Below are 26,729 nucleotides of genomic sequence, written 5' to 3'. Positions count from 1 at the left end.
TTTTAGCCAGTGGCACTTCATTCCCACGACATCCCGCAGCATTGAAATATGTCACGGCTCATAAACTTCCAGATGTCACATTCCTTTATGGTGAATTACATTCCAAACAATAATGATACAGCAAAACAAGTGGCATCACCAAATAGTTCTATTTAGCACAAATCCAACGTCCATAAAAAAAACTGTCAGCCTATCCACTCTGGTGAAGGAGGAAGACCAGCGAAGCTGTACTATGGTGGGAATGAAGTAATTATAAATGTAAGGATTAAGGTGTGATTGGGCAATTGGTTATTTGAACGATTAAAGAATCAAACATATCTATAAAGATCCGGGGTTGTTGTTTATTTTGTAGCCACAGTGACCATGGCCTTGTGTTCGCTGTGGTACACCGCCATTAGGTGTACGCTGACGGCAGGCACGTTCTTCGTGAAGACAAGGTCTATACACGTCCAATGCCTGGTCGTGGGCACCGTAGGTTCATTCACACACGCAAGCCCGAAGCGCTCGAACATAAACGAAGTGAACCACTTTCCCTCCTGGCGTGCAATGTCAACGTTAAAGTCACCCGTCACTACGGCAGACGTGTCATCGCCGAGCATGACCTAGCTGAAGACGTCCATCATGAATGCTGCAATGTCTCTCTTGGGCGTTGCAGGGGGGACGTACACAATGGCGACTACCGGACCATCGTGCACCTTGACGGAAAGGCTGGAAAGGTTGCCGCCATCTATGAGCGACGGTGGCGACCAGATTGCTTGTCTGGTTGCCGCCGTCGCTCATAGATGGCGGAAGCTGTCCAGAGTTATATGTAGACATTTGTTTGGTACCGGACACGAAACTCAGAAAACTAGCCCTGAACAGCTTCGCTGTAAAATGGCATTTCAAAACCCTCCCAAGTTTCAAGATTCAGACTTCACTAGACGTTTCGTTTTCGGAGGAGACCGTGTATGTCCACACTGGGCGAACTCACCATGGTTCCGACGTTTCCGATGCACTCGAAGGTGAAGTCAAGGCCGCCGTCCGTCTTTTCGGTCAGGTGCTGAACCAGAGGCAGTTGCAGGTTGTTTGGGTTCAAACACTCGGTGCAGCCAAACTCCTCAGCTGCATTACGGCAACAACAAAATACCAACACCTGTGAGATTTTCAATGTGAACCCTGTGGGTCAGGGCCTTTATTTATTTATTTTTTTTAATTATTCACACTGAGAAAAGCTAAACCATTTTCTGCTCAGAAAACGCCACAGAATACACATGTGTCGTCATTTCTGCCTCCTCTTTATTGTTGGAACCAGAGTATCGAACCAGAACACAGCCGAAAACCCGAACCTAACCGTTATTTTCAGCTGAACCGGAACTGAACTGAAATCTTCGCTGCCATCATGGAACTAAACCGGAAAAAAATATAACGGTAACCAACTAAACTTTTTTGGAGGTCTTTTTTTTTTTTTTTTTACCTTTTTTTTTGTATTACAAAATGAATATTTGAAAATAAAAAATTGGCAGCTGTATCTTTATGTATTGATCATGCATAAGGAGCTTCGCCCCTAAAACATATTGTGTTGTAAAGGTTCCTCCTTCCCACATTTACAACACACACCAGAAAGCGTGGCCCCAGAAACTACCTTGATTGCAAATACACTCTAGCCAGAAGAGTGTTTTCGTGGTGCCAGACGCCCGACGACACTGCACCAAACAAGAATAATTTGTGTCTCAAATACATGGCTTGCACTGAGCACAAACCTTCTGCAGCGCGCATTTTGCACCACTGGATTTAATTTTCTGAGCAAGAACCAATTGCGACGACATCCAGCAAATAGTGCGACGACGTCAAGTGCAAGCCAAGGGAAGCAGTTCAGTTTCCTGGTGAAATGCAATGTTTGCAACACTAGCAAGTAGACGTCAAAATTGTAAAGCTGGGCACTACATATAGAAGTCTTGCGATGATATACGACAGCCTAATGAAATGTTAGAGCGCATGACTGATAAAGCACAGCGTTGTAAAATGAGGGGCCTAAACAAGTGCACGTAAAACCGAATATAACATTAGCCTCCCGAGGCACTTCGCAATGTTTCGAGTTAATGCAAGCCGATGCCCAATGTGATTTATGTTAGGATTACAAGAATCTGTGTCTGTTCTTCGTGCTATGTCTGTGTAATTAGAAATATCATTACGCCTCTGTATTTCATTGTGCAGTAAGGCATTGTGTATCAGATTCTTTTGAATAATACCATTTATTATCACTTTCTTGACATTTCGTGTATTTGCATTCAGATCTATCATGTGAGCACAAAGCCCTTTTGGCATACCCCGCGACACGGTGTTTCACACTGCCAAACAATGAAAAAAAAAAAAAATGTTTCTACAGACTGGTTTTTACAGGCATATTTTCGAGTATCCTCCTCCCATGTTGGTCACAAGCGGTTTTGCGAATTTCATACAGTCACATTTAATGATGATAATAAAAGCATATTCAATTACTGGCTGAAGATTTGACAACATATATATAAAGGGTAAATTATAATAAAGATATACAACATAAGTAAGTGTACCCCCAAATTATCTGAAAAAGGCTCTGCAAATCTTTTCTGACGTTTTTATGTGTACAAGTGATTTGAAAGAACTTCAAACGCATTTATGATTTTGAAGCTGATTTTAATAACTATGTGTTCCTGACACACACAACTTCTAAAACATATAGCTTTCTTATTACCTCTTTTTTGTGAGGGGGCGCGTGGCGGAACTATCGACGATTACGCACGTAGTGATCGGCCCACCTGTGCAATACCTAGACATTACGTCGCCCGAAAAACGGCTTCACACATTTCTCAGAATAGTGTGTACGTAAACATGGCATTTTATTTGTGAAAAATGCTTTTATCCAAATTTGGAAGCAGAAAATCTTCTCCAAGTCAGTTTATTTTAAAAACTGTGTTATCTACTTGGAGTTTTATTTTTCACATATTCTAGCACATTCTAGCAGCCAAGTAGGTGCCACACACATTTTATTAGCCAGCCGAGATCGGGAAAAGCCGGTGATTGCACATTTGGGCTAGCTGCGTCTTGTTTACTCCATAGTCGAAATCGTCAGAATAACACAAACCAGAGTCTCAGCACTCCAATAAAAGAACAACAGCGTTCCAGTTACCCGGTAGAGTTCCCGGTTTTCCGAGTTTATTTCTCGCACGATTTGAAAAACTAAGTCCGAGTTCATTGTAGTTTATTTTGTATGGGTGCCACACCAGCATATAAAGTCTGCGAAAATATTTACATCAATAAACCGGTGGGGTCACACAAAATCAAGCAAAAGTGTGACAGATCGAATGAAAGAAATATTTTCTTGGTTTGCTCCAGCCTTTTCGATTCCATACCTCAAAAATGCAGCACTATCGTAAAGACTGCCTGCATTCCTCTCACCTCTAACTCCGAACAATCACCAAAATTATCAGCACTTATTCCTTTTTCCACACCAATCCAATGAGAAAAAATTGGCAGCGACTTTTATCTTCAAAGTCGTACAATGTGTGAAATGCAGCATTTAAGGAGAGATTGTTTAAAACTGTTTAGAAGACACTAAACAGTCGTTTATAACTTTAGTGGCAAACCTGAATTGGTGTGTAGTTTGAGACGTTGATTTCCCTCCCAAATTTAGCTGAGAAACTGAATAGGTCACGTGACGTCAACTTCCTCGCTGGCAAAACTGAGTTGACGTTAAGCTCATGTGACGTCGATTTCTCCGCTAAATTTAGCGAGGAAATGCAAGGACGGATGGACAGACAATATTTCGGGATTGGGGGTACCATTAAAAAGCATTCCACGCCTTTAGAAACATTCACCTTACATTTACATAGCGAGGTCTTTTTTCTTTTCTATTTTGTGAATACACCTAAGTCATGAAGCGGGAGAACCATTACCCTTGGAGAACTTGCTCGGGTTGATGTCGATGCCGATGATGGTCTTGCAGCCGCGCTCCTTGGCGCCCATGGCCACCGCCAGGCCCACAGCTCCGAGGCCCCAGATGGCCACCGTGCTGTCCTTGGTGAGCTTGACGACATTCAAGGCCGCCCCGTAGCCGGTGGACACGGCACAGCCCAGGAGGCAAACCTTGTCTAAGGGTGCAGACGGGTTTATCTGCAACGAGAAAGACATCAGATTACGCTTGGAAGAAACACAGTTAGCACCAAATACCAAGCATGCACCTAGGTCATACTAAGTGCCCACCTGCTACTTTCGATTCGTCTGAAAACAAAACACAGGAGGTATCATATCAAGTGCCCACCCCAGACTTCCGGGCCCACCTAGCTAACCAATGTGCACCTGCTATTCAATTACTTCTCTGAGCACAATGCACAAAGCAGTGAAGTGTATTGTCACTGATAGCTTGTGCCATTAACCTAACGAGAAAGATACCAGATACTTGGGTCAGCGAAGGAAGTGCGACCGTCTCGAAGCAGCATGTTACCTCTGCTCTTATACAGGGTGTGCAAGATATTTGAGCATACAACTTGAGAGTGAATGACTTCTCATACATGTACTACATTTGTCTAGACATTTGACCTTGCCTTTGGCTGTGTCTATGTCATCTACTTAGTATATTAATTTCAAAGTTGCACCTTTCGGTTCCACAGAAAAATTAAAAGGCCACCTTCTGGTCGCCGACCACAGAAATTTGGATATAGCCACCTTCTTCCATGTGTCAAGGTCTTTCGTTTTCAAGGTCGGGGAAACAGCTTTTGGATTTTGACAGGCACGTTGCATCCGTGGCCAAGCTAAAAAAAACACATCCCCAGAGGTCACGTGTTGTCAGGACGCCCGAGCTTGTCCAGCTGGTGCAGGACATTGTGAACGACAACCCCAGCAAGTCAACGAGGGCCAATGCCAAGCAGCTCGAGGTGGCAGGGTCCATTATCAGGCTTGTGGTGCACGAGGATCTTGGGTACCAGTTGTACGTGATGAGGGGAGGGCAGTTTATGTCCAAAAAAAAAAACAAAAAAAAACAACAAGGAAAATCGTGTCATCTAGTCCAAGTGCTTGTTGAACAAATTCAAGCACCCTAAGGAACCGGGAGTGCTTTTTTTTGTTTTTTTTTTCAGAGACAAAAACTTTGGCTAAGACCAAAAGGTCAACAGGAGCCCCAGTGAGGTGCCTACAGTCATGCAGACAATGTTTCAGTCATCTGCGATGGTCCTAGCCATTGTGAACAAAGAGGGTCACATCATGCCGCCGCGCTTGTTTCAACAAGGCCTTGGGGTCAACTCGAAGCCTTACAAGGAGACATTGGCACTGTGGTAAAAACATGGGTAGAAGAAGTGGACCAGGGGAGGCCATATATTTTTCAATAGGACTCTGCTCTATGCCACACAACCCATAATTGGCTTGCTGACAACCTCAATGACACGACTACGTCACCGCCAACAAGTGGCATCCTAACTCTCGACACGACCCTGTCACCCCCAACAAGTGGCATCCTAACTCTCTAGTTGAAAACCCCCTGTACTATTATGTCTGGGGCGTCGTCGAGAGAAAGAGACCACCAATGTGGACGCTATGGCCAACATAAATGAGGACCACTTGATCGAGGCACACAGCCGTTTTCGAAGTTTGTCGAGTCAGTCATTGCCGCCGAAAATGGTTTTATCGAATGAAGTATAGGAGAGCATGAACAGAAAACAGTATGTGTACCTAATTCCGTGCAAATAAAGCGTGCCTGAAGTCACCAGGCTCAATTCAAAATGGGCCGTAAAAATTGGTGCCTGCACGTAACAATCTAAATGTTTCGTCAAAGGTTTATTTCACACATCTGTTTTATCACACAAAATTGCAAAGCGTAGCTTCCTCTCTGTAAAATATAGGGCCAGAAAACTTGCCAGGGTCAATAGCTGGCAGCAATGCAGACGACCAAGTCAAGTGGCAGGGCGTGTTTGGTGCTCATATTGATAGACGGTGCTACTTCCTTATTCCGGCTTGCTTTTAAAAAAATATTTAAAGTGCCCGCGTCGACCATGGCCTAATAGTATCAACATATTCCTTCAGTAATATATTTTTAGAATAAAAAAAAAAAAAATGTGGTTGCATAACGATGGCGCTTTTGCTGCCGACGGATTTTGTCTGCGTATAGTCTGCTTTCTTTCACTAGTTGGTTACACCCTCTGACGCTGCTCCAGACACCTTTTTTTGTCATGGTTAGTGGGAAAACACCCACAATGCATCACCTGACCGTCCAAGAGAGGGCACAGGTAGTCCTTTGGTTTACAGAAACCAGGAGCACGAGGCAAGTGCGCTTGAAGTTTTGAGCCAGTTTGCGTAGGCGTCCACCCACCCGTCGGACTGTCATGTGCTGGGTAAACCGATTCAACACGGAGAACACTGTGGAGACCAGGCAGCGAGCACTCGGAGAGAGGTCGCCGCAGCAGAACAATTGTCACACCGTGCTTGCGGCATTTGCATTCAACCCACGGCTGTCTGTGCAACGAGTCGCAAGACAGTTTGGTATCAGTAAAGATTTCGTCTGGAGGGTGATTTGCCAGCAAATGCATCCGTTCAAGCCACAGGTCCTGTTCGAGCTGCAGCCAGATGACTATGAACGGCGAAAGCAGTTCTGCGTGGATGAACTCGGGCGCATCTCCACAAACAGGAACCACCTCCAGTTTCGGTTTTTACGGATGAAGCTATTTTCCATGTGGATGGGCACATCAATAAACAGAACACCTGCTGCTGGTCCAAGAAAACCCTCACTGGACCATAGAAGAAGCTGTCCAGTCACCAAAGGTCGTAATATGGTTTTGACTTTGGAGGGAAGGCCATTGTCGGTCCATTCTTCTTTGATGGCACTGTCATCGGCGATGCCTACCTTCGCAAGCTCTAACAGAACGTCTTGCCGGAGCTGGAAGCTTTGCACATGCAAAGGGAGGTGTGCACCTTCCAGCACGATGGAGCATCCCCGCACTATGTCACAGCAGTGAGGGACTGTCTTGACAGGACCTTTCCCGGCAACTGGAAGAGTCGAGGGCCACCGACAATGCCCTGGCCCCCACAGTCCCCTCCCATGATCTGACAATTTGCGATTATTTTGTTTGGTGTTTCTAAAAAGTCCAGGTCTAGACAATTCACGAGTGCACGATGATGGAACTCTAAAAAAGCAGATTATATCTGCTTTCAATGCAATCACGGACAACATGCGGGAGGCAGCCTTCAGGGATTACGAGTGAAGACTGCACAAGTGCCTCCTAGTTCAAGGCGGACAGGTTGACTGAAGAGCATATATCTAACCATTTTTTTACATTTGGCCAGCGCCTTTGACAACCGCGAAAACCACGGGTTTCTATTTACAGGCTCTTTTCAGAGTCATTGATTGCTGTTTATTTGGAGTTTGCTTTCATAGCCTCCCATGCCTCAAAAGTGCAGTCCAAGTAGCGCCAAGAGTGATGCGTTGTGGCTGTTTTCCCACCAACCGTGACAAAAAAGGTCTTGGGAGCAGCATCTGAGGGTGTAACCGTCCAGCGAAAGAAAGCAGATGACATGCAGACGAAATCCGTCGGCAGCAAGAGCGCCATCGGCGCCATTCTTAGGCAAGATACATTACAAAAAGATTATGTTGATATTAATAGACCACAGTCGATGCGGGCACTTTCAACATTTTTCTAAAAGCAAGCTGGAACAAGGAGGTAGCACCATCTATCAATACGAGTGCCAAACGCGCCCCATCACTTGACTTGGTCATCTGAGTCGCTGCTCACCGTTGACCCTGGCAAGTTCTTGGCCCCATTTTTAACAGAAAGGGAGCTATGCTTTGTAATTTTACAAGAAAAACCGACCTGAAGAATATACCTTTGATGAAAAGTTTAGATTGCTGCATGCAGGCGTCGATTTTTACGGTCCATTTTAGATCGAGCCTGGTGACTTGGGACACCCTATAGACCTTTCCAGCAGCAGTCTTGACTGAAGCGATTTACAGCGCACATCTCTGGTTTTGAGAGTGTATGTCAATGTTGCCCAACTGCGCTGGGCTGTGGCAGGCTGCGTAGTCGCAATTCCGGATGCTGGTGGCGGCTAGATTGCTGCATTTTATTTTTTATTTGTGTTCTATGGCGAGTAGAATTTCTCCAGGATTTTAAGAAAGCATTGTACTATTTTTGGGAAGAAAAACAAACAAATGAAAGCTATTTTTGTGAGTCCGTGCACGACAGAACAAATGCAACTTGAATGTGGCTTTCATTTTACGTTGACTATTTTTTTTACGGCACCATACACTCAGTCGTGTCAATCTACTAAGGTCTTAACTGTTGAAAATATTTGACCCCACAGGATAGCCGAACTGCATGTGCATTCCCCGCTCACAAAATGAAATTTAACGAGTCTCATCAATCGAACAACATATTGTACGCACCCCACAATGCCACGTTATCCGAACAGGATTTGAGAAAGGTCTCGAATAACACAGCATATCCAATATTCAGTATTGACGATAGTCACTTCACGACAATCGGACGTAATCCGGCTTGTTTTAGGGCGCGTTTTGAAGAGAACTGCTTTTTTGCACAGCACCAAAGCAAACGGATGAATCTGTCTATTCCGTACCCATACCCCGGACACTATCAGCTATTTTTTGGGAAGGCCGGGAGCATAGCTGGGAAGGCATTTGGGAGATTGACTCAACGAAAAAATCCTAAAAAAAACGCCGAACGGCCCGTGTCGCGGGCTGCTTGACGTATGCTCTCTTTGTTTGTTTCCTGCGAACGCCGAGCAGGCTACGAGCCCTGGTACGTATTCCTTGTTTCTTACAGTGGGAGATAACGCAAAAAAAGTAGCATCCTCAACAGGCAAATAAAGTAAAAACTTCCAAGAAAAGCCAGCGAACTTCGAATGCACAATGCAGGCGGGGAATCACGCTAATCAGGTTTCCACAGCTCAGGTGGGTGTCAGAAATTTCTGGCAGGTAGGGGTCGCTCGAGTCGCAAAATGGCGGCCACCAGGGAGCTCTTTTTGCAAAGGTCTATAAAAACGTGCGATTGTCATTTCTGAACACGATTGGTATATTTCAAATTTCGTTGAAGTATATCCCTTTAACCTGCCACCGACAATAGATATTTAATGCTGATGATATTTGGTTCAACTTTCTGCCTCCTGCACAGTCTCCTTTTTTCTTAAGCTTTGATAAGTTTTATATTTTGAATATTCGTTGACCCTGGCAAGTTTTCTGGCCCCATTTCTTACAGAAAGGGAGCTACGCTTTGTAAATTTGCATAAAACCAACCTGTGAATCACCTCCGACGAAAAGTTTAGATTTTTACACGCAGGTGTCGATTTTTACGATCCATTTTAGATTGAGCCTGGTGACCTTAGCCACCCTGCATATTAATATTTCGTTGAAACATTTTTTTAATGTGAAAGCATTACTTATCCCATAGAGCAAAGTCAGCAACACCTGTAACTAAAAAAAAAAAAGCTAATAGGTGCTTATTTTTTCATTGGCTGAGCAAAACGGCTCCTAGATAGCCATTGGCAGCCGCTTCACAAGCGCGCATGCTCGGCCGTCGGCGGCGGCCGCAACCTTGGCAGTAGCGAAACGTGGCTGTCCACACTAGTACACCGCAGACGAACTAAGGGAGCAGAAGAATGACATTCATGCTTTCGCATTCACAACAAGTGCTTAAGCGTCCTTGGAATTTTTTTTTTTTTTTTTTTTTTTTTTGCTGGAACTTTTTGTTTTTGAATTTCTCGCACACCCCGCACAGGCAGTACGTTCAGGAACGTTCTGAATCAGAATGCATGACGACAGTTGAGAATGGGCTGGAACTTTCTCCAGAAGAACATTGATCGATAAAAGAAAAGAACCAGGCCAAGCAAGGTTTAAACCCCTTTCCTCCACGTGGCAGCCGCGTGCGTTGGCAACTCCACCACGCACAAAGCAATATCCTATCAGTGCCCCTCTGCACTTCTGATTTTGGACCTACTAAGTACCCATTCCCAGTTTTTAAAGATTATCTCCCAATTTCGGGTGGGGCTTAGCTCGGCATTTGACGATAGGTAGTGTTCACTGGCTGCCATAGCCGAGTCTGTTACCCGTTGAGCTCACGCCGAAGTGAGCTTCTGCAGGGCACACTCCACGCCATCGAAGCCAACGTTCTCGGCAGACAAGGGGTGGGAGCCCACTTCGACTGTGCGCTGCAAACAACGAGCTGTGATGGCATCCAGTAACCATGACCTATTTCCAAGAGCCACAAAAACAAGAAGGGCGGTTTTAAGTAGATACAACGAATTAGAGCGTGCTGGTAAGTTGGCAGGATAAGAGGATAGTGACATAAAGAATGAAGTCTTTGTCCTTTAGGCCACTCTTCTTTTGTCCCATAAGTAGACAATTTTTTAAATGACAATGCCCAACCGGTGCCAGCTGCATTGTCGACAAACAACACAACGCTCTGTCGACGGCCACGCTATGACTATTGAGCGACTGCACGTAACGCCGCACACGTGCAAAAGCTCAACACTCTGCAAATGTCACGTTTCTGTGCACACTTGCGTGCAGAAGAGGCTCCCCGAGGTCACACACTCGCACACGTGTCCTCAACACTGCACGAAATTTGGGGTGCTAATTCACAAGCAATGTCATCAATCCATCCGTCATCATATAAAAAAAGAATGGCTCGGTTTGATGCTGAAGTTGCGCCACTCCATCAGTAAAGTTAAATGACAAAGTTTCCAGACCTTGCAGAGCGATATTTCGGCAACCACGGTGTATTCGCTGAAGGTGCTCACGCCCATGAAGTGGAAGATCTTGCGGCCCTGACAGGTGAAGCGCGTCGTTCCGTCAGGCATGAGTCCACGGCCCTGGGTGCTCCTAAGGATGGGTCGGGAAACAAATTATAGCTGAAAGTCCTGTAGGAAGGCTATTGCAGACTCTGCTGCACTTGGGAACATACAACGGTGCCAACCTCTGCAGTTCAGGGAAGGAGGCAGGCCAGTCATGAAGTACCAAGAACTCTGTGCATAAAACTGCAGTTCGCATGCAAAAGCGCCGCTCCCAACGTCCAAGTACAAGTAGCTTTTTTTTTCTTCTGTTTTTTAATGAATGTTTGCTTTATTTAGTTATTCACCAGATTTCTCTCGTAAATTGCAATGACTGGCTCGCATACGCACCATGGAAAAGTAGGTGTACAGGATCCGTTTCTAAAAACATCCCATTTAGTTAATTTGATGATAGCACTACTTTTCCAGGTCACAGAATAGATGTATAACCACACTTGTTTTTTTATGCACTTCAAAATTTGAGTAGTAACAGTACTATAGTATTAAGCTCACCTTGGCAACAGAAGATCTCAGAATAGGCGTATAACCACACATTTTTTTTTTATGCACTTCAGAATATAGTAGTAGTTGTATAGTAATAGGCTGATCATGGCAACAGAAGATATTTTACCCACAAAATACACTGCTTTAAACTTTAAAAAAAAAACTTGTATTTTAGAAATTTTATGGAATTTCTTTCCCTCTGCTGACACTGTTAATAGTGGATGCCAATAAAATTATTATTCTAAGTGAAGTTGCCTCTTCAACGCTCTTTTGATGTAGGGGTGGGGGGAGGTGGGGTGGGATGGGGGATGACAACAGACAAACCTGATTTTTGAGCAGAGGTTTGTGCGGGGATGCTTGCAAAATTTGCAGTCCTTGCACTGGGGTATGTACAGAGGGATCACATGGTCTCCTAAAAAGCACAGAGGACCCAGTTAAAACAAGTAAGGCCGAATGGACAAATCCCTGTAGCATGCCCGAGGCTTTACAGTTGACTGCAACATGATTAGTGATGGTGCAAAACTTTTTCCGAAACAAGTATCTGACCCGAAATGGGGGTTTCGGAAAGTTTCGAAAGAACGGCTGAGCCTCAGTGGGTTTCGGAAAAGTTTGAATAGTTTTGAAGCGTTGCCAGAATGGTTACACCATATTATTGAGAATCGCAACTTTTGTGACAAAACATTAATTTTATAAATTACATTAAATTATTAAAATTTTAAATATAAATATTTAATTTAACCAAATAGGCTTGTTTAGATCAAACTTGAGATACGAAGAAATAAATAACAGACAACACGACACGAAATATTGAGATTTTGTGTTGTTGGTCAAAATGGCTTCGATTTCACAACTTCCAGTCAAGTCGTCATGTGACCAAAACAAAGCAGGCAAATAGGTGAATTCGATTATCACGAATTGCAACACCTGTTTTCATTGCATCAAAAGCTCGACGATGTGAGTGATGTTCATTCCAAGCGCTGGAAATATTGCAGTTTACGTTGACACAACACAGGTGGCATGTGGGAAGTGACCGTGTCGGAAGATCACACATTTGTTATGCAATCGAGAATATGTGCACATGCTGCCCGAAACCTCCTGTACTGTCTATATGTATCATGGTTATAAGGTATAAACATTGTAGATCTAGGTACAGTTGTTTCGGACAAACTTGATAAGTGTCTCTGCTCATATGTCATACGTACCAGATTTTTTGGACTATAGTCTGCACCTGGCATTTAGTCCGTAGGGGAAATGTGGGATATAAAAGAAATGCTTCTTATTGGATAGTCCGTACCCAGTGTATAATTCGTACCCATGCATTGCCCGCGCGCAAAAACTTCTGTGCCACACAAGAACACCATTAACATACTCTGTCATTCCCAAAATCCGTCGCGTTTCGTCGATGAACGAAAAAAACGAATCCTTAATTGAACAGTCAGCACCTGTAAATAGTCCGAGACCAAAATGTTTGGGAGGCCTACACACTGCACTCCTGACACTTGGACACACACAAGCTACCATAGAGCTTTGCTTACTGAGCTCCTGCCGCCAGACTGACCGCCACTTCCGAGCATGGATCAAGAATGTGTTCGGCGGGTCGACGCGCCCGCAAGCCTCAGCGTGGGATCGTAGGATCCACGAAGACACACTGCAGGCAACCTGGTGTGTATTGCGCCAAAGCAGAAAAAAAACCAAAAGCTGATCTTGAACACTCGCAACACCCACAAATCCAAAAGGAACAACGCCATGTTGGCTAGATAGCAACGAAACTGCCGAACCTTCGAAACAACCGAAATTTCATCCAAAAAGTTTTGGAATGTTCCGAAACCAAACCTCCGCAGTTTCGCCCCATAACTAAACATGATGCAACACTGGAGCTGAGGTATACACGAACTCAACTCTCCTACGTCACGCCGCGGTGGTGGCGCGCCGGACGCACTTCTGGTCTGGGGCGGTGGGCAGAAGTCGCCGAGCCAGACATGCATTCCCGTGTTCCTTTAATAGAAACGAGATAAAAAACTTGCCTTCTCGTCAAAATGCTGCGACGGGGGTTGTACCAAGAGAGTCTGGAAAGGTTTGCAACGCGCATGAGTTTGGAGCGTTCATGCGAATGAATCGCCGCACGTCAAATTATTTACGGAAAGTTGAGCGGCGTAACGAGCCTTGATAATTTCGCTCAGGCGATTAAAGTGGTAAGACATTGCGATGAGGACGTAGAATCGACAATTACAACGCGAAAAAGAGTATGCAGACTCACACAGACGCCCACAACGTGACATTCGAGTGGTTTGTTGACGGAGGACGGGCGGTGCTTCTTGCCCGTACCCCATTACGCATGCGTTCGAAGTGTCGTCTGCTCTTTCAAACTTGGCTGCTTTTTGTCGTTAGCTCGTTCACACGACAGCGGCTCTTAAACCAAACGTTGACCCGGTAATTGCGATAGGAACTAAGTGCAGGCCTCAAAACACTTTTGAAGGTTGGTTGGGGTAAGTAGGCTACGTGTAAACAGATACAAGATGATGTTTATCATTATTGTTACCGGTGGCCGTCACCGACTTGTAATGCCCGATTCTACTTGAGGTTTTCAGTATCGACGTCCACCATCTCAGCTACGGTCCACGCTTTTGCAGTCCGAGCAACGTAGCGTCTGAAAACAGCGAGCAGAATCTCATTGTGGGAGTCAGGCTTTAGCGCCCATTCTGCGGCGTCCACGTGAAATGAATCACCGCACGTCACATTATTCACGCAAAGTTTTGCCTCGTCAGTTTTGCTGAAGCCGCTCAAGTAGTCAGACATTGTTAAGAGGACGTAGCATCAACAATTCCAACGCGAAAACGAGCACGGGGACTCCCAGCGACGCCAACAACAACGCAATTCAATGGTTTGTTTATGGGCGACGGCGGGCTTCTTGCCCACCATCCACCGCGCATGCCCGGCGCCGGTGGCGTCCGCTAGGGGCGCTCCGGTTTGTTTGTAAACATGAGTTGGTGTATACAGGACAGATGAGCTGGTATGGGTTCCTGACGGACACCCATGAGTGAGGAAACTGGCCAAATAGTGGACGAATACAGCTGCAATTTACTAGAAGGCACATGGATGAATGCAAGGATGCTAACGGCTGTACCCTTTATATCGGACGGTAGCTTGCGCCATCTAGCTTGGAATAGAACCACATAGCCACTGTTGCCAGCAATTCTGCAGTTCCCATCTTGTTGGCGACTACGGCAGTTTGATACACTGACAGCTAGATTTATGCTGCCCATCCGAAATGCTTCATTTTGCCATAAACCAGAGCTCTGCCCAGCTCTGTACACACAATTGTGTGGGTGCATAAACGATACTACAATAGTATTGAGGGGACGAGAGGCTCACCGACACCATTAACATCTGGGACAAACTGTGAAAAGTTGCAATGGTAGAAATTATTCACCAATTCCAAGGTCTCACCAGTGCACCACAATGCCAAGCAAAGGGTCAAACTGTCTCCAAATGTGCTTGGGCTGCAATGGGAGGGGGGCTAAAGTCTGAGAGAGCCTCAGAATGTGTGCAATAAATGTGCACATTGATGTAACCCTGTGCTTTTTATGTTTATTTTCTGTCACTAATTTGTTGTTCCATGGTCAACATTTTTTTTTTTTTTTTGTATGTAGGGATTTTAAAGAGACAATGAAGACAATTTTATTTAATTTTTTTTAAATGGTGTTTTCATGCTTCTTGGGAACATAGCATGCTGCCCAATTTTTTTGTAGACATTTGTGACGTGCATTTTTGTGCCTACAAAAGAAGTAAAGAAACCGAAACTGAACAATCTCCATTCTCATTTCTGGGCTTCTGAAAACGGAGGTGACGTAGGGAGCAACGTCAAGTGTGAATAGTCAATATCGGTAGTATTTAGGAGATCGAGACTCTGGTTATCACGGTGGGTTATGGCAGCGCAGTGGCATGGTCGTTTCGTCAAACCTGTCAACATGGACGGCAATGCCACTCACGCGAGCAAGTTCAAGCTTCCGTTCAGTGACCCACACAAACGGAACAAGAGTATGTGTGTGGCGGCCTCCGCCATCATTCGACGGAGACCGCCCAGCCGGTAACGAGCGGCCCGCATGCCGAAGTGCCCATAGTTGCTCGTTGGCCGTTTCGCGTCCGGCGTAGCAACGAAAAAAACAATTATGGAGCTTTATTTACGGTTTAGTAATAATTTCCGGTCCGATTTATACTTTTCATGGTTATTCAAGCGGAAATTAGAACAGTATTTCTAAAAATCGCGAACCAAAACGTGACTGAGGGCATGTCTCTCGTTTCGAACGATCGCTGATGCGTCTCTTGTGACGTCGCGCTTCTTGGCCCCGCATCGGTCACGTGAGCTCCGCATCGGTCACGTGAGCTCCGCTTCTCCTGGCTTCTTCCGCAGCTCACGGGGCGTCGCCCCAGTCGATCCCGGTACGATTATTACCGCGACTGTTTAATTGATTTGCGCGGCACACAAGCGCCAGTTTAGGCTGAAATTTGGGCAATGTGCCCTGAGACGTGCCTGGAACCCAGTTCCATCGCCAAAACGATGTCCGAAATTGCTTTCATTGTCCCCTTTAAAGAAGAACTGTTTGTGCATATCATCAGTGGCACAGCCTGAACCTCTAAGTTGTTTTTTTTTCTCAGTGGCACTCCAGGATATTGTAGTTCCTCATTGCCATTGACCCCTCCCCCCGCCAGTAGTTCTCAAATGGGGATCCATGGACCCTTTAGGGTCCCAGAAGGCCTTCTTAGGTTCTCCAAAGCCCTCGACTGTCTGTCAAGCCGAGCAATGAAACTCTTTTTTTATTGATGCCGGCTGTCCCACAAAGCTAAACGGACCAGACCTTCTGCGCAGAGTGAGTAGGGTCGATTATTCTCCATTTCAGAGCTCCAAAGTTGGTATGCACACATTTAGTTTTCTTCATTTGCCCTTTGGTCATTGTAATCTCTTGCCGATCCAGAAGGAATCCCCCCGACATCAGGGGATGAGAACCAATGTTGCAAGCAAATAAATATATAAAACAAAGCGGAAGCGTCCCTGACCCGGCTGAAACTTGGTGACATTGGGGCCAATGCTCTCAACGATGCCGGCACCCTCGTGGCCCAGGATGCAGGGAAACACCCCCTCAGGGTCAAGGCCATCTAGGGTCGTAGCATCGGTATGGCAGACGCCCGTGTGCAGGACCTGCGAGCAGACGCGGTGGCGCATGTGGCGAAAGGTATGTCCAGAATAGTGATTGTCCACTTCAAGAGCAAATGTGTGCAGCAATTATAAAAGAAAAAACTATTTCATTCGACAAGGAAAGCTACGACACATCTTATTAAAACAGACCAATTAATGTAAACCAATCAATAATAAAGAGGACATCTGAAGAAAATAAATAAATAAGTAATGAATTTTAGCGGTACAGAAAGCTAAGACTAGGACGGACACAAGTACAAGTTATGAAGTGACTGAAATTATTGTCTATGAAACGCATACAAGTCTGCACTAAAGTATATGATGCCCCATCCATGATCCACACGCATATGTGCACCTACTTGAACCGGTTGAGAAAGCAGACCGGTTGAGAAAGCAAACAATTTGAAACCTCAAAAAATGAAGTTACGTCTGCTTAGGTATATGCTTTACTAAAATTCGATACAACTATCAAAAAGACATACTGTATTTTCCGGTGTATAAGTCGCCGTTTTTTTTTTCAGACATTTTTGTTGGTGCGCCTTATACAACAATGCGAGTCATATATGGGTTCTTTCAAAAAGCCTTCACGGTGTGACACCATTTTTTTATGCACCGCGTGCCATCTTTCGTAGAGCATTGTAATTATGTCGCCGCACTCTTCTACTCTTTTCATAAGTGACTCCAAAAGTGAGGCTGGCAAGGCATTTGACGGCTTCCCCGAGGCGGCTCAATGTGGATAGGCAAGGCAGTGAGAATAAAGCTTTTACAGCATGTGATAAATGTTGCCTAATTCAGCCATGGTTTCGCATTCCTTTGCTTCAATCCAGTAACACTGAAAGGTAAGTAGGACGCCGCATAGCAGAAAATTTTCTCATGTCTTTCATAGTTTCTTTTTGATGAGCAGCTTTTATCTGCGATGCTCAGCAGTGTTGCTACATGCAAAAGGAAGGATTGTGGCTAGCTGATCTCTGAGCAGTACCGAAAGAAGTATGTCAAATTGTCAACATTCATCTATGCGCCTGTGCGTTGATGCTTGTGTCGTCTCAGTGACTTGGCCTAGGCCAGGCCCAGTGGTCCAAACCTTGGTTCACGAGTGTCTGGCGTTCGCTCAGCATGTGTACACTTGAACAGAGCCAACTACCTTCTCATTTTGTATATTTTACGTCTTTTTGCTGCGAAACACTTGAATGGCCCCAGAAGACAGCGCTGTGCTATGGGATTTCTCGCGAGTCGAAACGTTGAATTTGCTGCGCGTCAAACGTTACATGTGAACTAGCCGATTGCGTGAAACTACAATTTTGCAATACCAATGCACATAAGAGAAAGTGAAAGCCGTTTACAACTCCCTGTAACGCCGAATTGGAGCACAGCTCTTGAGGAGGAGGAGGGAAGGGTACTGAGGGGAGGGTAGACCCCTCCTCCTCCTCCTCCTCCTCCTCCTCCTCCCCCCCTCATTTTCGAATATGCTCGGGGGGGGGGGGGGGGGGGGGGTCACCTGACCTCGGGGTGACTTTGGTGGGTCGCGTGACCTTGGGGGGGGTCAAGTGACCTCGCGGTTATGCCGACGGCGATGCCAACGCCGCTCAAGCCGGAAACAGGCGCCTAAGAGCTGCGCTTTAAAAAGGTGCGACTAATATACCAACTTTTCTGCAAAAACAGCTCAATATACTGAAGTGCAACTTATACACCAACTCAACTCTCCTACGTCACGCCGCGGTGGTGGCGCGCCGGACGCACTTCCGGTCTGGGGCGGTGGGCAGAAGTCGCCGTGCCAGACATGTATTCCCGTGTTCCTTTGGAAGAAACGACACAAAAAACCTGCCTTCTCGTCAAAATGCTGCGACGGGGGTTGTACCAAGAGAGTCTGGAAAGGTTTGAAGATCAGTTTTCATGTGTTTTTGCCGCCTCCGTTCGTCCGAGAACGTGGATAGTAGCCGTGAAAAGGACAAACCAGACGCTGTCGAACTACGATTGCGTGTGCGGGCAACACCTTGTGGTCGCCAGATGTATTTGCTTTGTTCCAACATGAACGAGAGAAAATCGTCAAGTTGTCCGAACCACCCACGGGTTCAGTGCGTCTTCAAATTCACACGGCCGCCTGATCGTTCGAACTTTCGTCTGCTCTTTCAAACATGTCTGCTTTTTGTCGTCTGCTCGTTCAAACAAAAGCGGCCCGTAGACCAAACTTTGACCCGGTGATTGCAATAAGAAGCAATTGCAGGCCTCAAAAGACTTAAGTAGGCTCGGTGTAAACAGTAGATACAAGATGTTGATCATTGGTACCGGTGGCCATCACCGACTTGTTACGCTTGGTCTGTTCCCGCTTCCGATTTTTAGTATCGACGTCGATCATCGCCGCTACCTTCTACACTTTTGCAACACGAGCGACGTCGCTACCGAAAATAGCTAGAAGAATCTCATCATGGTTTTGGCGTCCATTCTGCGGCGTTCATGCGAATGAATCGCCGCACGTCAAATTATTTACGCAATGCTTAGCGGCGTAACGAGCCTTGATAATTTCGCTTAGGCGATTAAAGTGGTAAGACATTGCGATGAGGACCTAGAATCGACAATTCCAACGCGAAAAAGAGTACGCAGACTCACACAGACGCCGACAACGTGACATTCGAGTGGTTTGTTGACGCGGGACGCGGTGCTTCTTGCCGGTGCCCCATTACGCATGCGTTCGAACTGTCGTCTGCTCTTTCAAAATTGGCTGCTTTTTGTCGTCAGCTCGTTCAAACGACAGCGGCCCGTAAACCAAACGTTGACCCGGTAATTGCGATAAGAACTAAGTGCAGGCCTCAAAACACTTTTGAAGGTTGGTTGGGGTAAGTATATAGGCTAAGTGTAAACAGATACAAGAAGATGTTGATCATTATTGTTACCAGTGGATGCATCACCGACTAGTAATGCCCGATTCTACTTGCGGTTTTCAGTATCGACGTCCACCATCTCAGCTACGGTCCACGCTTTTGCAGTCCAATCAACGTCGCGTCTGAAAACAGCGAGTAGAATCTCATCGTGGGAGTCAGGCTTTAGCGCCTATTCCGCGGCGTCCACGTGAAATGAATCGCCGCACGTCACATTATTCACGCAAAGTTTTGCCTCGTTAGTTTTGCTGAAGCCGCTCAAGTAGTCAGACATTGTTAGGAGGACGTAGAATAAACAATTCCAACGTGAAAAAGAGCACGGGGACTCCCACCGACGCCGACAACAACGCAATTCAATGGTTTGTTTATGGGCGACGGCGGGCTTCTTGCCCACCATCCACCGCGCATGCGCGGCGCCGGTGACGTCCGCTAGGGGCGCGCCGGTTTGTTTGTAAACATGAGTTGGTGTATACAATGAGTGTGACTTATAGTCCAGAAAATATGGTATTTGTGGCTCAAAATAATAGGCTTTTTTTTTTTACACAAGAAAGCTGCCCATCGCATGAGGCTATTTTTCTGTTCTTCAGTCACACGCAACAATGTCACAAAGCTCAAAATATTTTAGAAGCTCCAGGCTGTCTGTTGCAAGTCTTGATTTTCAGAAATATTCGAATCCACAAAATGTAATTTTATGACCACCGAAATGCTCAAAACAGAATAGTAAGGACTTTTAATGCATATTCAAAGGAAGTAAGACAACTCATATATCACTTTTGCAGTATCTGACACCACATTCCTTTCCACTGGATCACCTGATTTCTGGTGGACCTTGTTTGCCTTTCTCAGCCATTACATGACTCTGCTAAAAGATTAATTGGAAGGTTACATGACGCCATAGCCTCAGTCTGTCTGGAGATCGTGGAGCAAATCTATCCCTGGCTGAAGAGCTTGGTGTGGGAGACGTTTGGTCTGTTCAGTGTTGAACAAATGGTTGACATAGTAATGTGCCATTGTTACCAAAGCTTAGATTCGGGGTGTTTGTTCAAAAGACATGGTAGCATGCTGTGCTCACCTCAGAAGGAACTTACCTTAATCCGGACTTCGCCCTGCTTCGGTACGTCTACTTCGACAGTCTCGATTTTTAGGGGCTCCGAGGGTTCCCAGGCAACAGCTGCCTTGCAGTAGATCGGCTGTGCAGGTTATGGGCACAACAGGTGTCAGTGGGACATGAGAGCATCCAGCTGTGCACACACGCCGATGTTAGGCAAGAGCTTATTTGTGCTCATAAGCCAAGGTGCCGCAGTAAGGCACGCACCTGCAAGGCCTCTCTAGAGGGGTGTCAATGTCGGGTGACACGCCATGACGCCGCACTACATAATTAGTGTGAACGGACATCTTTTTCAAGTTTTACTCAACAATGCTATTGTTGAACACTAAACTTTGCAAACCAAGTTGGTTTCGGACACAAGCGCTTCCTACTAGACTAGTTTTGACGACAGCCTTTCAGCTACGAGAGGAAGACGAGGAAAAGAGCCAACAGTGCTATGACCCATACACAATCATGCCACTTACCACGACAGTAAATATCTGCTTCATTAAATTTTTCACTAATCAAAACTTGGCAGTCATATGCAGGAAATGGGTCACGGTTAACTCGCAGCACAAATATGTCACTTTTTCTTTATTTTTAACAAGCTTGAGTTTGCATTTCAAAGCAGATAACAGGGACCTGTGAAAGCAAGCCAAGCTTTTTAAATGCCGCGTCCAGCGTGACAGTTCTGTGGAGTGCCGTGAGAGCTCGCTGAGAGAATAAGCTTTTAATTCCTTGGCTCCTTCGGCGTAGGAAGGACTCCAGTTATGCCGACAAAATTGAGTTGTTCAGTTAAATGTATATTAAATCTGAAATTGTAGTAAATGGCTCTATCCTGTACTAGCCTGGATATTACAAAATGATACTGACAAATTTGTTAATAAAGAATTCCAGCAAGTGAGAAGCAAGTTTCAAATTTTTCTAAATATTCTGCTAATACATTATTTTGTCTACTGATTTTCAACATAACTTCTCTACCAATATTACACACTTGTCATTTTCACGGGAATTGTAACCACATCCTTCTACACGTAAAAATAGCATGTAACTCTTCTACTGCTACTAGAAGAGGGGTAATAGCTTGGTGCTGCTAACAGGAGTGAAGAGAATAGGATAGATAAATATTTATTTGCACTCTAAAGGGAAAAGGGATGCTGAGCCAAAATTTGGATTTCGCAAAATAAGGCCATAGAAGCGTTGAACGAGATGCTATGAACTCCAAAACATCACTCATACATCGATATCTGAAACGGATGGTCGTATTTTTAGAAGAGAAGGGCACGATCAATCGAGGAATATGATGTCACGATTCTCTTTGAACAGCTAAGAATGAGTGGAAGAGGCCTCACTTCTCTGCTCCTCGCTTTGGTTCACCAGCTCGAGGGGACGATGCGAAGAGGAGATGGAATAAGAATCATGACGTCACATGTCGCGTTGGCCGTGTTCAATCACGCACTTCTTTAAAAAAAATACAGCCAACCCCCCCCTGGCTATGTGCCTGCCATCTATTGCTTCATCCTTGTTTCGTGAGCTCCAAAATTCGGTTCAGCATCCCTCTAAAGTATGGGCCAGATACAAGACGTTGCCGCTACACAAGTGCCCATATGGCCAGTTAGATTATGCCTAATCATGAATGGCCAGAACGCTGCACACCGCGACTTCAGTAAATCCCCTTGGCCCAGTACTTTAGAGCAGTGATTTAACCAGAACCCCCTCCTCCTCCTCCTCCCCCCCCCTCTCCCCCCCCCCCCCCCCCCCCCAAGTTGAGCCCGACACCACTCCAGAATTTTCTGCGCAAAGCACGTACAACGCTATATCCCCCTTCCCCACACTCCCCCTACAGCCCCCCAGGGCCCCAACAATTCGCCCCCAAGGTTGAAAATACTAGATAAACCCGGTGTTGATGTCGCTGGCCTGTAATAAGGCGGAGCCTCCTGAGGGGGCGGTTCACCGAATGATACATTGCAAAACGCCAAACCAGGGAGTACAAGGAGACATGGGATGGGCATCATTTGAGAGCAGGGAAGCGGTGAGCAAGGTAGAATTTGAGGATAGGTTGAGGCAAATGGACGGGGAGCAGTGGGCACGAAAGGTTTTCAGCTATTTATACATGAGGAGTGTAGACACAAAGTGGAGACAGCGCACTAGGAAATTAAGAGGAAAGTTTTTGGGCTATAGCGAAGATACGGAAGAGCAAGTCTCAGTTAAGAAGAAAGTTAAGGCCACAGAAAGAGATTGGTGGCTAGAGGGAATGCAGACAAAGACGGCTCTGGAAAGCTATAGATTAAACAAAAGAGTTATTGCCAAAGAAAGCATTTATGACAATTCTAGGGGAAGCTCATTGCTGTTTGAGGCAAGAACGGGTGTTCTGCGAACCAGAACATACAGAGTGAAGTACCAGGAAATTGATACAGTGTGCACTGCTTGTGGAGAGGAGGACGAGACGGCTGAACACTTGATACTCTACTGTAAAGGGCTTCACCCTATGCCTACCGAAGACAACATAGATTTAATAAAGTCATTGGGTTTTAGAGACAGCGAAGGGAGAGTGGATTTCAAATCTGTAGAGATTACCAAGCAAAGATTAAGTGAATGGTGGCAGAAATCGAGAGAAAACTAGGTATTTTCTTATCCACTGATGGCAAGGGGGTTTCATAGCCTCACTTTCTTTGCACTGCGGTGTGAATATAGATTTCACATTTAAATATTCTAAGCTTAAATGGTAAAACAAAATGGCTAGGTGGCGTAAGCTACCGCCCGATCCAAAGGGCTCAGCCGTATTCATCCATACTTTAGCGAATAGTTGGGCGCCGCGAAGCGGCGTTCACGTGTGGGCCAATACACATACACATGTGGGTTCACATTTTTTGTAATGAGCCGCCTCAGACTGTCGCCGCGAAGCGGCGTAAAGCGCAGCGCGGCGGGTGGGTTAACGCGCGCCCCCGTTATTGCCCCGGAGGCTCCGCCTTATTACAGGCCAGCGACATCAATACCGATAAACCCTTCCTTGAGAACACAACACAGTGGCTCGCTTATCGTGAATGCCTCTAGAGGGTTTGTCCGATCACGCCCATTTTACGCGGTAAAAATAGGGCTTCATAAAAATATTAGCGCGAAAGTCCGTCTTCTACTGTTTGAGGCGAAGGCGGGACTCTAGAGGTGTTCAACCAACTAAGTCACCAACTTAGTTTGTTAAAAATAGGGCTATCAAGTTACCATAAAACGGATATATAAAAAAAAAAAAAAAAAAAAAAAAAAAAAAAGGCGTCGCGACGGGCAGAGATTGTCGTTTTTATCCACTTTTGTATCAAGTAGTTGGCTTCGAGCATGACTTTCCTTATCGTTGGCCGGGGCCATCTAATAAACATAGTCTCGGCCATTGCAGCTACCTAAAGTAAGCGGGACTTCATAGGCGCGAGTGAGCTTGCAAATAGGATGCTTAGTTCGCGATCAAGGGATTAGATCCCAAGGCAAGCAAAGAGGAAATACGTCCAACAGCTGTCAAGCTCAAGTTTAGTGCTTGAGGACTGCCAGCCTACGAGTTACCGCTCCGCATGCTCTCGGTGCTTTAAAAACGTACTTACCATGCCTTGCGTGGCGTCGATGGGATCCATAGACATGTTTCCGGTGTAGAAGAGAAAGTCGGCGACAGATAATTAATTATGCGTAAGCCCTTGTCCGCTCTCTCCGTTGCTTCAAATTGCCAAAACGCCAAACCGCTGACCGGTTCAACCAGCTGAACCACTGCGAACTGAACCGATTGGATTGGATTGGATTTGGGGCTAACCCCTTTGTATCGGGGGATCTCAGCAGCGCTGGATCTAGCCTGGCTAGTAGCTACACTACTAGGCTACTACTTTTTTTATAGCCAAAAACGTAGTTGTGTTCTTTTGCTCTCCTCCACCAACACTCCAGTCTCCTCTTTGTCACCTCCACTGGCTGCGAGCTATCGGCGTCGTACTGTTCGTCAACGCCCCGGAAACCCAGCGCCACCGCCATGCCATGTCTGGTTCGTACGTCACGTCCGGCTTTATACCCGTGCATTCCAGTATGACGTGTTCCGCCGTCTCGTCTGCTCCCTGCGCGCACATGACGCACTTCACTTCCATGTCCATGTACTTCGCGCGGAAAACGCGGGTCCGCAGCATGCCGCCTCGGGCGTCCGAAAGCAGTGCACTGCCCTTGCTGTTGTCCATGAAAGGTATTCGCTTCACCTCCTGTTTCTCTCTGGCATACAGGGCCAGCGCTGGTTTCAGACGTGCCGCTTCCGCCCATCGCCGCGTCTCGCTCTCGATCACCCTCGTGCGGATGCTCTGCTGCAGTTCCGGCTGCTCCGCGGCTGGGTAGAGGAGTGGGCCGTTGACCTTGTATCGCTGTGCCAGCTGGCGCGTCCGTCGCACCCACCGGGTTGGGACGGACCGAAGATGTACATACTTGAAGACCTGTCTGGCCCAGCGCTCTTCGCTCATCTGGCTGAGGCGTCGCTCGAAGTCCAGCTTGGCTCGGGCCTCCCTGGCCTCAAAACCGGACCAGCCCATGTCTCCTTGGACGGCTTCGTTCGGTGCTGTTCGGCTTGCTCCCAGTGCCGACCTTCCCACCTCCCTCTGACGGACCTCGAGGTATTGCCTGGTACCTGATGACAGGCACAACACTGAGTTGCCAAAAGTGAGCCCCGGCACCGCCACCATCTTCCAGACCGCTCGGGTTACCTCGTATCGGTTATATCCCCAGAGGGCCCTGGCCGTTGCTATGCCCTTGTTCTTCCTGCTCTTCGCCTTGACCTTCGTCTCGTGCTCTAGGAGGTAGTGGTGTCCCTTCTGTAGGTTTACACCCAGATATTTGTAGTGGTCCACCCAAGGTACAGGATTGGCTTGAATGGACAGGTTGGCGGTCCCGTTTTCCTCTGCTGCCCCAAAGGCCATCAGCCCAGATTTGTGCGAACTGAAACTAAGCCCCAGGGCCTCTCCCATTGCAGCACACTCGTTCATGAGCCCCTGCAGGCCCTGCAGCGAGTCCGCCATCAGCACCATATCGTCGGCGTAGATGAGTCCCGGGAGTTTTCCTCCCTTCCTTTCCCCGCCTTCCGAATATTCCAGTGAGAAACCCTCCCCACTCTCCTGCAGCCGCTTTTCGATTCCTGCTATGTACAGCATAAACAATAGCGGCGACAGCGGGCAGCCCTGTCTCAAGCCCTTGGAGCAGGTCACTGGATGTGTTGTCTCCTGCTGCCACTGTGCCACCACCGTCGTCCCTCTGTACACTTCTCGCAAGAGGTCTATCCAATCTCTGCAGAGTCCCCGCTCTTCCAGCTGCGTCCACAGTTTTCGACGTTCGACCGTGTCGTAAGCCTTACTGATATCGAGAAAACAGAGGTAAAGGGGGCGGTTCTCCTTCTGGGCAATCTCGATGGCCTGCGTCAGCACGAATAAATTGTCCTCAAGGCGTCTCCCCCACCGGAAACCATTCTGCAGCTCCCCCAGGACTCCTTCTGCCTCTGCCCATGTCTGCAGTCGGTCTCGTATTATTTGTGTGAACACGCGGTAGAGTACCGATGTGATGGCTATGGGGCGGTAGTTTCCGAGCGTTGACTTTTGCCCTTTTCCCTTGTAGATGAGTCTGAGTCTTGAGGTTCGCCACTCCTCCGGCACCCATCCCTCCTTCAGGATCTGGTTGAGGATCTCGCGCAGCAGTGCTCTCGTCTCTGGCCCCAGCTCCTTCACCAGCCTCATTGGGATTTCGTCCATTCCAGTGGCTGTGGTTCCTCCTATCCTCTTGACTGCTCTATTTAACTCCCTCTCCGTGATTTCCTCTCTGCTCGGTTGCTCCTGCAGTTCGTCCTCCGTCTTCCCCTCCTCACTGTCCATTTGTCGGCTGTCCCCTGTGAACATGTCCCCTATCCACCTCTCAATGTACCGGTTGGTCTCTCCAGGGTCCAGTTCCTTTCCCGTTGCATCGTCTTTGATTACAGCATCCTCCCTGGGTCGACCTGTTTGGCCCTGTACATGTCGCCAGAACTTCAGTGGGGCCTCACGTCCTGCCTCTCTCAGTTCTTCCAAAAATCTCTTATCTACCTTGGCCATTTTGCTTTGAATCAAAGCTGTCACCTCTATTTTCCTGCTCTGGTACTCCCTCCATTCTCTTGAATCTTTCTGCAGGGGGGCTTTCTTCTCCTCCTTTCGTTTTCTGATGGTCCCTCGCAGAGTCCTGTTTGCCAGTTGCCTTCTTGTAATGGCCTCCTTCACCTCCACATCCCACCATCGTTTTCTCCTCCGCTTCCCTCGTGTCG

General features: G+C 46.7%; 1 protein-coding gene across 2 annotated transcripts in view; it reads right to left on the bottom strand.

The window, feature by feature from the left end:
- LOC8039413 (alcohol dehydrogenase class-3 chain H) overlaps window positions 1-26,729 on the bottom strand; it is a 34,055-nt gene that overhangs the window by 5,867 nt on the left and 1,459 nt on the right. Inside the window, exons 1-7 of one of the 2 annotated variants that reach the window (XM_002413382.4) lie at window positions 24,028-24,200; window positions 20,442-20,543; window positions 16,342-16,483; window positions 11,611-11,698; window positions 10,702-10,834; window positions 3,912-4,128; window positions 971-1,101 (exon numbers count right to left, since the gene is read on the bottom strand). In XM_002413382.4, coding sequence (XP_002413427.3) covers window positions 971-1,101; window positions 3,912-4,128; window positions 10,702-10,834; window positions 11,611-11,698; window positions 16,342-16,483; window positions 20,442-20,543; window positions 24,028-24,063 — 849 coding nt within the window. In that variant the 5' untranslated portion in view covers window positions 24,064-24,200. Of the gene's footprint in view, window positions 1-970; window positions 1,102-3,911; window positions 4,129-10,701; window positions 10,835-11,610; window positions 11,699-16,341; window positions 16,484-20,441; window positions 20,544-24,027; window positions 24,201-26,729 lie in introns of those variants that run through there. The other variant, XM_042292326.1, reaches the window with a different exon arrangement.

The sequence above is a fragment of the Ixodes scapularis genome, unplaced genomic scaffold (genome assembly GCF_016920785.2).
Source record: "Ixodes scapularis isolate PalLabHiFi unplaced genomic scaffold, ASM1692078v2 PGA_scaffold3__209_contigs__length_174095766, whole genome shotgun sequence".
NCBI lineage: Eukaryota > Metazoa > Arthropoda > Arachnida > Ixodida > Ixodidae > Ixodes > Ixodes scapularis.
Note: the sequence above shows the minus strand (reverse complement) of the source record. Positions and strands in the feature narration are given on the sequence as shown.